This window comes from Chaetodon auriga, chromosome 16 (genome assembly GCF_051107435.1).
Source record: "Chaetodon auriga isolate fChaAug3 chromosome 16, fChaAug3.hap1, whole genome shotgun sequence".
NCBI lineage: Eukaryota > Metazoa > Chordata > Actinopteri > Chaetodontiformes > Chaetodontidae > Chaetodon > Chaetodon auriga.
Genome location: NC_135089.1, coordinates 16463884 through 16481748, shown reverse-complemented (window position 1 = coordinate 16481748; position 17865 = coordinate 16463884). Strand labels below are relative to the sequence as shown.

The following is a 17865-nucleotide window of genomic DNA, read 5'->3' as shown; positions in this document are numbered from 1 at the left end:
TTTTTTGGCCAAAGTGATTCTATTCTTCTCGTTGGTCTCCCTCAGCAGTGGTTTCTTTGCAGTTAAACCACTAAGGCCTGATTCATGGATTCTCCTCCAGCAGCTCAGGATGTGTCTCCAACTGTCATCAAAGCAAACACTATTTTAATACATAATTCCATTCTTTCACTTAGGATTAATGTACAATATATGTGTGTGTATAGATAGATGGATAGACACATAGATATAGACATGCATATAGTGGATATATGTTGATTGATTTGGATCATTTAGATCGTCATATATACACAGAGAATAATGAAGACAACACGAGCAATGTATTTTCAATTTAATTTCTTTTAATATAATCTTATTTACATTGTATTTTTTCATAAATGTTTAGTACATAGTAAGTTACAATACTCTTGCATCCATTACACAGTGAACTCAGAACCTAGAAAATGCAGATTGAAATGATACTGCTTAACAGTCTCCAACATTCAATCTACAACAGATCCCAACTTTTTCCACATGACTTGCTCAACACTTAGGTTTTTTTTGATTTCATTCACTTCTATGGAGGATCAATGACTGCAAAGAGACTTTGTTCATTCATGGTGGTCTTGAGGATGATGACTACTTCTTCTAACATTCAGGCTATGAAGAAAAAGAGATGGGCAGAGAAACACAAGGGCCACAAAGAAAAAAAAGATGGTGAAATGGATGATGAAACATGTATGAAAGGCTTATGAGATTTTATTATACATGTCACATACAACCCAAGAATTCCTGAATCTGACTCCTTCTTTCCATCCTCGTGGCTCATTTTATTAAATATTCAGGTGCACGCCCTCGGACCTCTCCATAACGTCAGTAGAGTTAGATTTTAAAATTAGGGCTGGGAAGATCAATCCCTTTCACATCAAATAAATGCAACATGGTATTTAAAACACCAAAACACTAACAGTTTCCATACACGGACAAGAGTATTTCTCCGCAATAATATGAATGTTAAAAAAATGTAACAAAATTCAATAAAACCCACTTTGTGGATTACTTGAATTGCAAGTGAATTGACCCTTCAACTCTGGTAGAGGGGGTGGTGAAGAGATTAGTGTGGGCTCTTTGTAGAGCATATAGCAGCTTGGTCAGTAATCACTTAGTAATAAATAATAAAATATCAGAGTGGATCAGAGTGGTCGCAGATACAAACGGAAGAGACAAAAACAGAGGAGCAGGCTCATTTTGATCATTTTTACAGCGTAACCGGGTGCCATGCCGGACACACACACACTCACTCACTCACTCACTCTCCCACCGTCTCACATGCACTCACACAAACACGCGTACATGCACACATTCTGATACACGACAGTGGTTAAACATGAAGCATGAATACTAGTCAGTCCATCAGCTTGTCAGACAGAGAGACCATCAGTCTCCGCCTTGTTCTTCACACGTCTGATTTTCAAAAGTCTCTGTTCGCAGGCTCGCACGTGATTGGCAGATTCTGTCCGCAGACTCGAGTGCGCTGGGGAGTCGAATTTGCTGTGGCGGTAGACATTCTGAAGAATGACATCATAGCTTGTTAAAACTGAAGGATAAAAATGCTTCTTCAAAACATCTGAAAAAATTTTAAAATACTTTATTTTTTGTTTGTTTTTTCTGTTTTTTTTCCCCTCCTCCTGCTGTGCTTCCTCCTTTAACCCCCCAACAGTTCGGTGGTGAAGAGGTGGCAAGAGGCCTGCATCTTCTTCTTTTATGTGTCCTTGTGATGCTTGGCCGCTCCGTATACTCTGTGTATACTCGATATTCGGTTGATGTGTGTGTGTGTGTGTGTGTGTGCATATATATATATATGTAAAATGTCAAATAGGTTGTGTGCAAGTGCAAGCGCAAGTGTGACTGTGTGTGTGTTGGTTTGGTTGTGGATTCATCACTCCACAGCGAAGCCGCAGGTCTCCTCCACAGCCGTCAGCAGTTTCTCGTAAAGTTTCTCGTAAGACTCGTAGGGAGGGATGTCTATCCGGTTAAAACTACAGACAGAAAGGCACAATTAGCCTCACAGCTGACACAAAGATAGAAACAGAAAGCTGCATCACCGTCTTTTATGAGTCCTTACCATGTGTGAGCCTTGGGCAGGTTGTCTGTGTTGGCGTCTATCAAATGGATGGTGAAGAGCCTTGGTCCTGCAGAACCTGTAGAACCTTACACACATACATTCTAGTTATCACTGCTCTACTCTGGTGCACAGAGCACGAGCATCAATCTTCAAATAGTAAAAGCTTTAATCAAATCTCAAAGTTTAGCAAATGAATTAGCTGTTTTCACTGTCATGCAGATGTGATTTAATTGACTACACTTCTTCTAAAAATGTGTGGATTTGCATTTTAACTACAGTATTTCATTCATGATGGGGAATCAAGAGCTGGTGTAAAGATTGTTGTAAGCAAAAATGCCAAACATAGTGTGTGAACAGTAAGTGTGTGGTCTCTGAGCCAGTCCATGACCCACCCTGCAGCGCTTTGAATCCTTGTAAGGGAACCCTGGTGGAGCCCGTGACAAACTGCAGGAGGCGTCCTCTCCTCTCCTCACTGAAGGCTTCCACTGCCTGCCAGAACCACCGCACCACGTTGCTTTCACTTGTGCAGTGCTTCAGGCGGGTGTTGGTCTTCCAGTCTGCAAGATCTATCTTCCCCAGTCCACCAATGATCAACTAGAACAGGGAGAGGAAGTTTAAGGGAAAGCAAAGACACAAACATAATATGGCAAGTGATGAGCTGGAAGACTTTCTAGTTATATTATTATCTCATTTGTATTTATTTGAGTTTGTATTTTATTGACAGCTTAGATGTTCACAGACATCACATGTACCTCTAGTTCTTTATGGTCGAAGGGTTTGAGGAGGTGCTGGGGGATGAGCTCACTGAATCCCTTCTGCAGAGCCAGAAACTGGGCTTCAATTCCGCGCATAAACCTCCAGTTCACATAAAGTCTGAAACACAAAAACATAAATGATGTAGCTAAATAAATATACTGTGATAAACTGGCAAAACTGCTGAGCACAAAAGCTCCTTCTGCAGACAAGACGGTACATTGTTTCCACTCTGTGTCAAGGCCAAAGTTTGGATAACATGCACAAAAAAAAGATGGATCACAACTGTCTCACTGTTCTTACCTCACATATTCTTTTTTGTTTTCTTCAGTGACAGGGATATTGCGGCCATTAGGTTTGAGTTCATGTTGTAAGAATTTCCCAAAGGCATTGTGCTCCACGCAGAACGTGTGGTCAAGGACTGAGGTGATGTCGTTCTCTCTGCACAGAGCATTAGAATAAGTTAACACTGAAAAGAAAAATCTCAAGAGGGGAAAACTGCAGGACAGGAACTAAGAAACAGCTCATGCTAAAAAGCTCTCTGCGGGTTCGTGTGCTTACAATATCCAGACAAGGCTCTTGTGCAACTCCGGGTCTGTGGTCTCCAGGTCGTTGAGCTGGATCGGTTTGCCTAGCAGCTGTTTGTAGAAGGGCAGCGTGAAGCTCCCATTGATGTAGTGACCATGAAAGACTGCCAGGCCCATCACGCGCCCCACAAAGTGGAAATATGACAGGTGGTCCTGAAAGACAGAGAGACAGAGAGACAGACAGACAGAGAGTCAGACAGTCAGACAGTCAGACAACGAGTCAGAGAGTCCCCTTATTCACTTTACCCATGAAGTGCTTCATATGCACCTGTGTGTGCTTGTGTGTGTGTGTGTGTGTGTGTGTGTGTACTCACAGGGTTGATGGAGGAGTCAGGGTTGATCTGTAGTGTGTAGATATTGTCTGTGGAGTACTGGAACAGGCCGTAATAGGGGTTCAACATTTCATGACACAGCAGGTACAGCCACTCCCTACAGATGACCACATTGTTAACAAACATTCAAACATTTTGTCATCAGAAGAGCATCTAATCATGCAGTTGATGAATACATTTTCACAATATGAAAATATCAATCATCTCAATAAATTTAATGCAACACAACACTGCACTATGTTTTAATCAAACGCATCATCTGCAGGACCGCCTCCATATGGAGCGCACAGCGTAAGCTGCCCTGACGGAGGCTACGCTCAGATTTGGTAAACCTTGTTTACGATGCAAGACCAGACATGGATGTAGCTTGTAGAAAAATCAAACTCTGCAATTCTGTCTGTGTTTTCTGCATCATAGAAACCATAGGGCCCTACTTCTTAAAAATCACTGACAGTGTGAAGGTATTCAACTTTTTTCTTTTGTATTACTTTCTAAACAAAGTGTCATAATTGTCATTTGTTTAACCAGAAAAGCAGATTTATGGACGTATAACTGAACTTAATTTAGCAGTGAGTGAAAAGACGGACTCATGCAAAGCCTTTGAACTTTGCTGACTAAAGTGAATCTCCTACAACAAATGCAGCTGCTCAGAGATGCGAGTATCTAATTACCTCGCCACCCCACCATAGTCCAGGCCCTCCTCTCCCCTGAACTTCACCATCAGACGCTTCTTCAGGTCTTTGGGCCTCATCTTCATTATCTGCCGATATGACTCCTACATCCACACACAACATTAATACAAAACAACAGACACACACACAGTCACAGACAAAAGAAACAGTTAGTGACCCACAGCACAGCCCTTTAGATCAGTGATGTTCTGTCTGACTGCCTTTTGTGCTGAGGAGAAAGACACTGAAAGAGTAGGTTGTTTTGACTCGTGTATGAGTCATGAAGAGTGTGGACGTGTCTGCGTTCTGAATGTAAACCTTCATAGGAGCTACCCACTCCATCCTCGCTGCTTTCATGGCTCAACTGTGAACACATTTGTACAAATGTCTGATCTATGTGAGAGAGAGACTTCATTGTTGTCTGGTTGTGTGCAATGTTGTGATTTCTGACAGCTTTCATGAAGCTTCAGGGTTTGTTCCATCCTGGTCTGACATTTGCACCCACCTCAAAGATCTCCTCCCGGGACACCTCTATGCGACAGTGTCCTGCTTGAGGCTGCTGCAGGGACAGCTCGTGGCGGAGCAGCTTCAACTTGTGCACCAAGTCTCTCTCATAGCGCGCCGCCACATCCCCATCTCCTCCTCCTCCACCACCCACTCCTCCAACTCCCACCTCCTCACCCCCGACATCCATCTGGGGTGCTTGGGAGGATTCCTTCGCTTGGGATTGCTGGCTGGAGGTGGGAAGACGTAGAGGAGGGTCGGGGAGCACGGCGGGCGGGGGCAAGAGAGTCGACAGAAGGAAAGGACAGGAGAAAAAAAAAGGAAAAAAGAGCAGACTGGATTACACACTGTGCATTCAGCCCAGAGCAGCTAAATCTACCATAAGCCCACATTTCTGTAAATCACACGATTCAGCATCATTAACAGAGCTGTTGACTGTTAGTAGGTCATGTTCAGAACCAATCTTAGTCCAGCATTATGGCTGGAAGAGATTAGATTAACAACAGATTAGTCTTTAAACCACTTATTTTATGTGTCAGGGATGTCTGCCACCCAGGTGTAGACTGGCTTTGCCATAAATGAGAGCATTTCAAGTGCATGAGCCTCTACCTGATGATGGTGTGTAGGCGCGGGTCTGTGAACTGTGTGGTTCGATTGTTGTGGTCCACAAAGTAGATCCGGCCCGACACAGTGCTTCGGACCTCCCAGCCCACTGGCAGCGGCCCAAGCTCCTCGCAGCTCACGCTGGCCAGGTCCCTGCACCAGTAACAAGGAACCAGACTGAGCCAGCAGCACAAATCCACTGCACCAATTCAACTTGGTGAGACTAGAGCCTTCAACCAGACATCTTGTCTCCAACAATTCTGACCCCACATACTGTTCATTCTTAAGCCCTCAACTGACCTAAACCCAGAAAATGGCTGAGGGAAATAACCTGAGATTTTCTCTTAATCTGTTTGATTAATTGGTGCGCTGGCTAACGAGACATTATTTTCATACTTTTCTAACTACATCTTTTAAATGAGTCATACAACTGGAATGATTCTTTAAATCACAAAGGTGCCGTATAATACACAACATAGCTCATGTGTTGTAATTTGTATGGTTCTTCCTTTTTGTTATGTCTTCTCTGTGTCCTCTTTCCCTGCTGCTGCGATGACCTCGTTTCTCAGGGAGGTTTATTCAAGGTTAGGGTTAGGTGAAGCGGAGGTGTGATCGTACCTTGGTATCCGAGGGTCGTGCCAGGTGCTGACGCCTGTCTGTGTGTGAAGGAAATACACCTGACCTTGCACTGTTGTTCGCTGCTCTGTTTTTTAAAAAGCAGACAAAGGAGGATGTAACATGACTTTAGGAAGACAATGTAAGAGACTTAAGAGTAACAACGAAGAGTTATGTGAAATGTAAGTATAAACTGACCATATCCCTCAGGCAGGTCGGGCGGTTGGTGACCATGAGGTCTGTTCTGAGGGGTGTGGCCGTGGCCTCTTGAGTCCTGCCCCCTTATTCGCTGCGTCTGAAGACGGCTCTCTTGACTGGGTGAGTCAAGCCGACAGTTCCCGCCCCCCGCCGCACCAGTGGGGTCAGAGTAAGGCAGCGGCTCTTCGCTAAAACATCCCTCAAACACAGGCCTGCACACACACACACACACACACACACACACACACACACACACACACACACACACACACACACACACACACACACACACACACACACACACACACACACACACACACAGCACTGATCACACCACACACTATTTTCCCTGTTTTACTGGAATCATATGATAGTTTGTTAGCTTTTTATTTTGAGTAGCAAAGATTGGGAGAGGATCAAACGAACTGTAATTATGACTAAGCTGGTCTTGCAACACAACAAAGACCACAAATGAATCTCAGTTCTTCTTCATATGAGATTCCAGCACGCCATAGAAGAGCCTATGCATTAAAATAATCCGGTTCAAAACCTATGGGAGATTATTGGGCCAAATGTGGTTTTCCACAGTGAAAAGTAAATATCACTTTCACTTCATTAAGAAAAAGCACCAAAGATAACAATGAGAGTGGACTTTTCTCCATCTATCTCTACATCTTACAAATGAGAAAGAGATCCAGAATAATCTATGAAACCTGTTCAAACATTTTACAACGTACAAGAACTTGTTTCTCAGCATGTTACTACACCACGCTGGCTGCATAAACACGCGGCGACACACTCACCCATCGTTTTCCGACAGTCCTCTGCAGTCCACCACAGGGCCTCCGCTGCCAATGCGGTCTCGCGTCTGTAAGCTCACTGGAAACAAGCAGGCGGTAAAGGTCAGAGAGATGACACCGTGACAGAGCGGGGTGGCCAGAATGTGCCCACAGTGAAGGAAAGGTGACATGGAGAGTCATCTGTACTGATAATGTACCTGTGTGTCCAGCCTTACCTACAATCTGCCCCCGCACTGCGTCACTGTCCGAGGGGTTCAGCTTACATAGATCTAAACGCTGGTCTGGAAGAGGAGGAGAAAGGAAATGCAACGTGTGAATGAAAAGCTTTTCTCGTGAGTATTTACGCATTTCTGTGGATTTAAAATCAGAGGGCTGGACAAAAAAAGGACAAACTTACATCCTGTGTCTTTTAGCCTGCTGATGGCATTTGAAAGAAGTCGTATGCAGCCCAGGAATCCTGCCCCCTGTCGTTTATGGATCTTTTTGTGGTTCCATATGCTGATGGTGATGGAGTCTGTCTTTCCAATGTAGCTGAAGAACAGACACACTGTAAGATTCTCATGTGTCCACTCCACGATTTTCAACACAGTTTGGCATCAGTGTGAGCTATTGTCACCCAACAATTAGATGGATATGTGACACTTGTAGGAAGCATCATATTTACTCAAATATGGTGTCAATTATTGAAAACAATCCCTCATTTTTGCAACACTTGTTCTTATGTAAAATGACTGTGGATAAAATGGATAAAACAAACAAGATATGCATCTTTATTGTTACATTTTAATAAAAGTAAAACAATAACCTTCATCATAATAATCCTCTCTTTAAAAATGGATTCAGTGTTTCAGAGACTCACAGGTCGTAGTGCTGATTCCATTTGGGGTCCAGTGTGCTCTTGACTGTGTCTGTAGAGTGGCATTGACCTGATCCGTCCACCACAACCTTGGCAAAGGGATCTGGCAGGCCTGCGTGCACATAGTTCACATTAATTGTCGACATCCTCTACATTACATCACAAAGAAGACAATATCAAAGTATTAGAAATATCTAAAATGCAGATAACACCACCTCCACCACAAAGCAAAGCTTTCTACTCCTGCAGACATTTAACTGATTTTTTCCTTCTTTTCTGTACATTTCCTGAGTCTGTCCTGCAATCTGAAAACCACCAACCCAATAATAGTAATAATAACCCAATAATATCCTATTTGGTTGTCAGTGTTATTTAACAGTAATCTCTACAGATATCTGCATATGCCTGCAGAATTTTAAAGGCCAAGATTTTGGTTTTAGAAGTGTTCTGGTTTTTGTTTTTAGCCTGAGTGGTGCCGAACAATCATGTTTGAGTGGGCTTTGGGTGCCTGCAAGTAAACAGTCCGTGTGGGGTGCAAAAGAAGCAGATAAGATTTAGCTTTTTATTAGCATTTTCAAAATTTTGCTGCATTCATAAGCACATAACTGTTAACAGAGATTTGCCAAAACATCGAGAAGTTGTTGAGTTTGAATGTTAAGGTGCTGATTGGACTGTAAACAATGACCAGCACACAGAATGGAAATCTTGGCAACACCGAAGCCCTGAAACATTGGCTGTTGCTCCCAGAAGCTAAACGGTCGTCAGATGATAGCTGGTGGGTTCAGAGATTGACCTAATTGTATCTGGAGTGTATAAATTCATCGTAGCATAATCAAGCTGGTGGAAATGAACACTTTTATCTTGATAGTCTTAGGGTGACAGATTGATTGTGGGTCAATCGCTGCAGTTGAACACCGAAGCTGATTTCTACACAGCATTGCTTTTCACGACACACAGAAGACCCTTATTGAAACACATTATCTCATCATGTATGCCAATTGTCATAATGTGAGATTCATGCACAAGAAAATGAGCACATTAAAAAGGTACTTACGAAAGAAGTCTTTCTTTGCGAGGTTCTTGGCACATAATACTGTAAAAGATAAGATCATTATGAACAAAATGCCACACACACAAATATGTAAATGATGTTACAGTGTGTAGGCTGGTACAAATGTATGCTGGTGCACATGAAAACTGCGAGGAGGAAGAATGCTGGTCAGGATAATATATGAATGCCAGAGGATGGTAATGCGCAGGAAAACTTATGTGACATGCAGACAAGCGGGAGCAGTAAAGTATAGGCTAGTGTCAGGATCACTGCACACAGAGACACACACACACATGCACACACGCCGCCCACAGCGAGAGTGGCAGAATGCCTTCTCTGCCACATCATCTTTATGGATTCAGAGAGCAAAGCTCAGACTGACCAAGACTTTGTGAATTCCTGCTTCTGAGTATTGAGTTTGGTGTGTGTGTGCAATTTCTGGCTATTTGTTTGCCTGCACGGTGCGAGAGCAGGCATGTGTCACTCTGGGTCAGCTTTGCAAGCACTGCTGTAACACTAAAAAACACAACTGAACCACAATACACCAATTTTTAGACACACAATCATGTCCAGTCACAAGTACGAATCTTGATTATAGGGCAGTGTGGGCATTGAACAAAAACAAGCTGCGTGTTTGTGTTCAAGGCTGATGTAATGTACTCAAAGTGACAGCAACGTGCTGTAACTGACATGAAAAAATAATATTTACACGACACGTCTCAGTGTTCACTTCTTAATGTCAGCATTTAAGCCCATTGTTGGGAATCGTACGTTGTCAAAAAAGTTACATAAACATTCGCCAAGAAGGTAGTGATTTCTTGGTCAGTATCAAACCACCATCAGGTCACAGAAAGAGAAGTTTAAAGCACTTTATCTGAACAAGATTACTTGTGCGCATAAGGACGCATAAGAGGTTTTCAGTGTCATTTTTTGTTGTAGAAGATAAAGCAGGGTGGACGTCACAATAATAATAAAATATCAAACTATGCAAACTTCTTGTTGTTTATGTGTAGGCGACGGCCACTAGCTGCTGTTGCCAATAGAGAAGAAGCCAGACTTCAGCCCTGTTTGCAAACTATTTCCTGTGGCTGCAAAGCACTAAGGATAAAACCTTATTCATATATTTATTAGTTGTAGGTTTTTCAATGGCCAGTGCAGGTATTTAGAGAGCAGGGTGGTCGATGGCCGATACATATTGCAAATATCATATTTTTTTTGCGTCTGATAAAATACATTTTATGTTACTGTCTGCATTGTCTCAGCTTGAACATGTATCAACTAAATAAATGTCCACAGGTCACCAAAAAACTAAACTTCATAAAAAAAGAAAAAACTTTTGAATGAAAAAAGAAGTTTCAGTGATCTTAAAGACAGCATTTATCAGCAGGTAGCAGCATCTCCTTATTTGTGAGAGTGAATAAAAATGTGTCAATTTACATAATTAAAAAATAAATCAACAATATCAGTGCACACAGTAGCACACAGCAGATTATCTCAAAATGCCAGATATCAGCCCAATTAATCGGTCCATCGCTACTTTATTCCATAGAGAAACACAGAATGGCTGCTGAATGCCAGTGTCAGTGCTGTGCGTCTTGACAGCAAAACAGATCATTAATTTCAATTTAGTTCAACTTAGTTTATTTTACTTTAATACAGCAGAACATATGTCCAGAGCAGCAATGAAGATACCTCATTAGAATGTCTTATTATCTATGTGGGGCTGATTATTCATTCACCATGGTGGACCAGGGGGGTGTAAGGTACTCAGGAGCTTCACCAACAAGTGTACAGGTGTTGAATTACCATTTGGATTCTTCCCTTAAAGCTGCAGCAGGGAACTTTCATTTCACTAACATTGCCTGGTGAGTAATTAACATAAATGGCCATGGTTGGTGGCCAGAAACAAGAGAATGTGACAGGAGTGTTTTAGACAGCCCTTTGGCCCCATTTCAAAGAGACACAAAATAAAATGAAGCCCATCTCACCAATGAGGTGGAAAGTATATCATGCCAATCACCTTTATCCAGTTCGACAGGGGAGACGGGCTGGCAGGGGGAGGAGTATCATCCCCTACATTGGTTTGAATTATTGACAGTCCTCTTTCCTCCTGTGCCTTTCTACCAGAGCTTTAAACTGGCTTTCATGCATTACAATTACAAACAACTACTTGACTGATCAGTTTTGATCATCAGCTAATAATTAGATCATTTTTCAAGCCAAACACTTCCTGCATTTTCTCCCAAGTGAGGGTTTGTTGCTTTTCCCTGTCTCAAATAATTCTACATTTAACCAATAATTAACCAATAATGAAAATAATTGTTGCAACCCTTTATAAGGGTTTAATCTATGCTAATTGAGCGAAGGTGGGGTTGCAACACACTGGTAACATTTCAGAGAGACAAAAGCAGCTCGTGATCCATTTCAAGTGATTTGCGACATCACCTGAGATGTTATCACAGCTTACAGGTCCAATTAAAATCTGGCATGATTTGGTTTGGCCCAGACAACCAGCGAGGAAGTTAGTCAGTCAGTGGTTTAGGATGTGGTGACTGTGTGGCGGTGTAGATGTTTCTGGTGTAGCCTGGTTTATTTCCTGTGATTAACCCACTGAGAATGGCTGCAGGATATCCTTCCCTCTTCCTCATCATCCCCTTCCACTCCTCCTCCTCCTGACTCACACATTCCACACCAAGACCTCATCTTTTCAACACAGACACAATGAAGGAAGCGCAGCTAGAGAGGGAGAGAATCAAGTTTCTAATTTGCCCCTGCCTCCTCTTTCAGACAGGCAGTAGAGGAAGACTTCCTCTGTCACTGTCAATGCTTTGCTATCCACCCCCTCTCAGCCTCCAATCTCTTGCTGGAGATGAGGGACACCCCTTACTTCACCCCTCTTTTTTCCGCCTCTTTACCAGCTCTTCTGTGGCACTGACTGTGTGACAGGCCCTTTCTCAGCGTCTCAGGAAATTCCTCATTCTGCCAAGGTCACGGCTGGTAAAGACACACACAGTTACAGCTCAGCTGGTTCTCAATTCCCCCCACTGCCGCTCTCCTTTTTGGCATTTATGTCCTTCCTTTTTTAAAAAAACCTGAGAGCTGCAGAGAGCCAGCGGGGGAACAATCCTATTCATCCAATCTTGAGGGAACAAGCAGAAACAGTTCAGGGGAGATGATGAAAAACTGAGCCTGTTCTGTGCCACGCCAGCAGCTCCTCTAGGAACTTGAAGTCACAACATGTTTCAAGCACAATCAACCATCTCCCACAAACATTAAGGGTTTGCAGTTTTGCTCTAGTCTTGCCCCATAACCACGGAGTAGGGCAGTACCAAATGTCATTTTGAGGTTTTCGAATGAAGCATCAAATGTCTATCATCATATTTTATGATGTCATTCTTAGAAAATAAAATAAACATTGCTACCCCAATAGTCAGCACCAGAAATACTAGAAGGTTAACACAGGACAATGTGTGCATAATGCACAGTAGTGTTTTCATTATCTGGTAATTACTGTTATCCATTTACCAGGAAAATTTGTTGAGGCTCGACATATTTCAATTTCTCTGGTCATAATGTCTGGTGAAAATAATTCTGTTAAATGTGAAAATACTCCAGTTCTACTCGTCGTTTTCTGCCGCTGCTTTGCTGATGCCCACCCTCTCACTCACTCCTTGATCCGGTGATTCTGTGAATCAAGAGTTTATTTTGACCAAAACATAGCTGGTGACTGTTGGAACAGCTGAGAGATGAACCAAGAAAGTTTTGATGAGTTTTATTTAGTTTCTGTCAAGTCTGACTGAAGTGTGTTTTATGATGATAAAATTAACGTTTCTGTAAATGGAGTCTGGTGGCTTTGGCTAGAGCGATTTGGTGGCTTTTTTGGTTAAACAAAAAGGATCTTACTCTTGAACAGAAAGGTCTGCCTCTGTAGATATCCTTTCCTTTATGTTGTCAGACACTTAGAAAAACAATCTGAGCCTGTCAGAGGCAAAAAGAAGAACTTTAAGTGGAGTTTTCGTAGTGGGTGGCTGCAGCACTCTCAACACAGAACCAATTTCAATAGCTGGTGCCCCCTTAAGCACTTTACTATAATAGTGTTTGAGCTCAAATACATTCTTGTTACTCTGATTATACAAATGTAATTTATAGTGCTGTTACATTGCTGCTCGACCACACTCTTAATACAGGTGCGTGCCTCCCTTTGAGTGCAGTAAACAGGAGTCCAAATGGTGTTTTGACTGCAGTGAAAATGCTGAGCACCAAAAGTTATGGATTGAAGCTAAATATTTCCTTAAATAAAAACACACTGTGAATCATCCACATGACTCAATCTTTTTTCAATAAATTTTGACTTTCGGACTCAAACTAAAAAGGAGGAGCATTGGAAATTGGACCACACAAGTCAGAAACAACCCTACACGGCCACCACTGGAATCCTCTCCACAAATACTCTCTACAAATGGTACAATACTAACTATATTAGTGTAGCCTAATCTTTATCTGCAACTGTGCAGAAATACAAGGTTTAAACAGAATAAATAGACAAACAAAAAAAAGCTGCAGTATTTAAAAGTTGATTGAAGATTCAAATGTATGAAGCTTCAAGCTTGCAACTACTCGCTACAGCGCTACCACAGAGAGCACTAGATATTTGTCAGGTATAGGAAGTCGGGAACCATAAAACTGTAGAAGCTCAGAAGCTCATTACAACTTCTTAAATCACAGATAATGACCAAGTTCTTTGGAGAAGATGCCAAAGTGCAGTGAACTCTCTGTTCATCGGCATCAATAATCGTGATATTAAGATCCTTCTGGGACTGACCAGACTGTACTGTGTCAGAGTGCACTCAGATTTAAAAGAGAAGTGACCCATGTGAGATTACAACGATGTCATTTCCTGTCTAACCTTCTCCTCTCAGCTCCAAAAAAACAAAGCAGCAGCCAGCGGGCACGTGAGCAAATATCTCACCTACTTAATAACGTGCCCTGCCCCGGCATCCAATCACACACACACACACACACGGGATGACGAATGTGTCTCGTTGCCACACAAATACAAAAGCCAGCTTTAATGGTCACAAGCTCACAAACCAGCTGTTAAATAAGCAACATCAAAAAACTAAATCTGTTCGTGCTGCATCTGCCTCATTGGCATTTGTTTGAGCAATGGTGTCACATTCTTGGTCGCTCCGTTCTAAATCTGTACATGTATTTTGTGTGCTTTTGTGAGTGTATGTGTGTGTGTTTCTGTACATGCTGCCAGCTCAGTAAGTGAGCGGATTAGAAGTGCTTATGCTGCTTCCTAAGTAAGCAGGATTCCCCACTTTCCTCTCCCTCTCTCCCTCTTTCTGTCTCTTACACTTAATCTGCTTTTTATAACCTTTGGCTTTTTGTCTGTTCTTCTTTCCTTCTATTCCTCATTCTTCCCTTTTCTCCCAGCTCTCCCCGTCCCTCTCTTCTGAGTATCCCAGTTCACCTGCTGCCCCGATGCTGCCCTGTGTTGGCTCTTGAGCAAGTCAGAGTTCAATCCGACTATCTGGCATCAAAACCTAAGCAGCACGTGTTGCTTCGTGAGCAAATTAACATTATCCTGCTGAATCATTGCTGCTTTCTTTCATTAGACTGCATTTTTCCACAATAAAGCCCATTCATTACCAAACAAAAACAACCTTTTTTATACTTTCTGACCCATTTACATCCTGCCTCTGCGTTGTCCTGACCATGTCCTGATTCAAAACTGGTCAGCTGTGGGGGAAGAGTGGTTTCAATATTTTTGATGTGCAAGCACAAAGTTTTCTGATGCTGCCCAGGGACATTGAAAATGAAAAACTAGCACAAACTAAACACAAATTATTACTTAAAACAAGTGACGCTTCATCAGATAATAAATGATAATATTCCGATCATGTATTTAACAGTGTTCGATACTCAAACACAATTTCAAGAAATATTTAGATTCAATACAATGTCCTAAAGCAGGCGAGAGAAAGCTTTTTAGCAAGTGGATCTCTATAAAGTCTAAAACTGCCCATTCACATCTCACGAGATCACACAATTTAAAGACACTGTGACAGTTTTCTTATACTTAGAGGACTTCTCCTTCAGTTCACTTAAGCTTATCCACAAAAAAAAAAAAAAAAAAAAACAGTTGACAGAGACAGAAAGACACAACAATCAGCACTTGGCTAGCTAAAACATGTCCATATAAACCCAACGCAGTCTCTGAAATCTGAACCAGCCTGGTCTTTGTCTGTGTCCCTGCCACAGACACACAGGCCTTTCTGATGTAGGCCAAACAACCCCTCTCTCTGACAGACTAAACAGAGCACTGGCCAGCGGGGCAGCGTTGCACTCCCATTGGCTCATCGCACATTCTTCACCCAATTAGAATTCCACTCATACCTGTGGGGGCGGGGCACAGTCAGGGGCAATAACCTTTGTTTGGACCCAAGCTGAAATAATGAATGACTGGTTTACCCACATACAAACACAGACCCTTCACAGGGTAAATCATCCACACACACACACACACACACACACACACACACACTTTCTCTGCTCTCTTTCATCTTGACTTATCTGAAACACAACTGTCAGATATCGTTCTGCATTTCACTACTAAGATTTTCTTGGTGTTCTTTTTCCAAATTTCTTATATTATTCACTATGATAGTACTGAACTTTTTCATGTCTTCTTAATAGAGCTGCAACTGAGGATTATTTCCATTACTGATTAATTCAACAGCTAATTTCTTGAAAATATGATTAGTTTACAAAATGTCAGCAGATTGTTAAAACCACCCAACACACATTCCGAGAGCCCGGAGTGACATCTTCAAATGTGTTATTCTGTCTGTCTGAAACCCAAATGTTTTCCATGTACTATCACAGTAGACTAAGAGATCCAGACCATGTTCACATTTGCAAGATAGAACCAGCATATTTTTGCCTTGCTGCAAAATAAGAGAATAATCAATAACCAAAATCCTTGCTGATTAACTTTCTGTAACTGTTATTTCTAGCTGTTAAAACTTTCTAGTCTATTTTGCCTCTTGACCTCTCATTTTCTTAACTTATGTCCCTTACTGTATGTAATGTTCAGTCTTTGATTCTTACTCCCGTCTTGAAATCATGTTTCAGAAAAAGTGGGACAGAGAAGGAAAACTCACGGACAGCACGCGGCAGACATTTTTAGACAGCATTTAGGAACTTTGGCACTTTTACTCAATAACATATCCATCATCACAATCATGCACTGAACGTGCCCTCCTGGACCAGTCCATACAAACCACACGAAGAAACACTCAGCCCACCAGCTAGCCGATTTTGGTATGTGTTTGCTCAATTTTGAACCAGAAGAAGGACAAGGCGTCTGCCCAGCGGCACAGTGAGGTCATTTCCATTTGAATAGAGGCCCCTGGGTGCCCAGTGGGGTAACATTAGCTACAGTAATAACCATTGTTCCAGCTGTGTCCGTGTGTGTGTGAAAGAGAGAGAGGCTCTTATGTGCCTTCCCGAGGAGAGTCTGACCTCAAAACGGACAAAATATTTGAGTTGAGTGTAGGCTGCCCCAAAAGAGCAAACGTGTCAAGCGTCTCTGAGTCAGGATAAGTTGAACGACTGAGACATTTGTCTTGCTACAGCTGACACAACAGCGAAATGCCAATCGATATTCATGGGTAATCTAGGCTACCATGTCAAATTTACCGACAGATTGATTTTCAGACAGGCTGCAACGTTAGTTCGACATTTGCTTTCATCCCTAGCACACAGCTCGTCGCATTCAGGTCAAGCAATGGGTTCGGCTGGTGGTCAGCCCAAAAAATGGGTGTAGCTAGCGAGCGTTAGCGGTCAACATTAACTATGAATGTTACTATTAGCTAACGCTAGCTGGCAAGTGGTAGCAACTGATAAAGTTTCTGAACGTGGCTTTCAAGAGTCGGTGTTTCCAGTGACCCGAAAACAGCAGACAAGCCGACTGACTCAGCTGTGAAAGCCACAGGACAGGGGACAGCTTCTTGACTGTCCTCTCGGTAATTTGGTTAGCATCAGCTAACAAGCTAGCACTTGTGCTGCTGTGTTTGCCACACAAAAACCGGATGTTTGGGCAAACAGCAGAGCCGAGAACGCGACAGACACTTCGTGATGCCTAGTTAGGTTAGCTAAAATCAACACTTTACAACAGTGGTTTGTAGGTAAAACGTTTCAGCCTCAGTTAAAACATGCACCGTAAGCGCTTTCTTTCGGTCGCGTTTTTTTACCTGTCAGTCGGATTTTGATGCTGGACCCGTTCCTCCGAGTCCCAGGATTCGACATCACTCCGGGAAAAACGATCACACAAACTTCCCGTTGGAGTCCCCCAAAAGCACAGTTTCACCACTTAATGGGAACGCGAATAACTTCAATTCAAAAACATGCGGTTTGTTTTTGTTTTCCTCACGGATAAAAATGTATTATTTCATCGCAAAGTCCTGCGCTCCTTCGAAATCCAACAACACGAGAGAACATTTTCGGGCAGGCTCACAAGCACGTACTGACGTCATGTCCTTAACGGGTATAACCTTACGTGCTCGCGTCTGGGGAGCGTGGGCGTGCCCGCGAGGATCAACTTCTTCCATGGAATCAGACCTTCAGACTTAGCCTCTGGTGTTTATTTTAAGTCATGTATCCTACAGTATCAGACAGTTTCCCCTCATTATTTATGTTTATTTACAGTAGTTAATTATGTTTATTGTTTTTATGAATTGCAAGCACAGACAGTCGTCCTATAAATATATTTCAATTAAAAAAATGC

General features: G+C 42.4%; 1 protein-coding gene across 2 annotated transcripts; it reads right to left on the bottom strand.

Annotated features, from left to right (window-relative positions):
- Positions 1-318: 318 nt before the first annotated feature.
- smurf1 (SMAD specific E3 ubiquitin protein ligase 1) lies at positions 319-17599 on the bottom strand. 2 transcript variants are annotated; one of them, XM_076752397.1, is made up of 18 exons: positions 17333-17599; positions 9075-9113; positions 8024-8132; positions 7562-7695; positions 7380-7445; positions 7168-7243; positions 6365-6576; positions 6170-6254; positions 5558-5704; positions 4950-5178; positions 4445-4548; positions 3756-3870; positions 3416-3594; positions 3158-3295; positions 2854-2974; positions 2494-2695; positions 2102-2186; positions 319-2015 (listed from the first exon to the last, which is right to left on the bottom strand). In XM_076752397.1, the coding sequence occupies exons 1-18, from the start codon at positions 17385-17387 to the stop codon at positions 1916-1918; spliced, it is 2196 nt and encodes a 731-aa protein (XP_076608512.1). In that variant the 5' UTR covers positions 17388-17599; the 3' UTR covers positions 319-1915. The 2 variants fall into 2 exon arrangements, with proteins under 2 accessions (XP_076608512.1, XP_076608513.1); XM_076752398.1 differs by having other exon boundaries at positions 2102-2177; positions 17333-17596.
- Positions 17600-17865: the final 266 nt, after the last annotated feature.

Excerpts from the sequence above, each read along its gene's own strand:
- smurf1 (XM_076752397.1), bottom strand. The coding sequence starts at position 17,387 with ATGTCGAATCCTGGGACTCGGAGGAACGGGTCCAGCATCAAAATCCGA. Across the intron at positions 7,696-8,023 it reads TGGAATCAGCACTACGACCT|CTACATTGGAAAGACAGACT; the intron begins GTGAGTCTCTGA and ends TCTGTTCTTCAG. Across the intron at positions 3,296-3,415 it reads AAGAGCCTTGTCTGGATATT|AGAGAACGACATCACCTCAG; the intron begins GTAAGCACACGA and ends TGCTCTGTGCAG.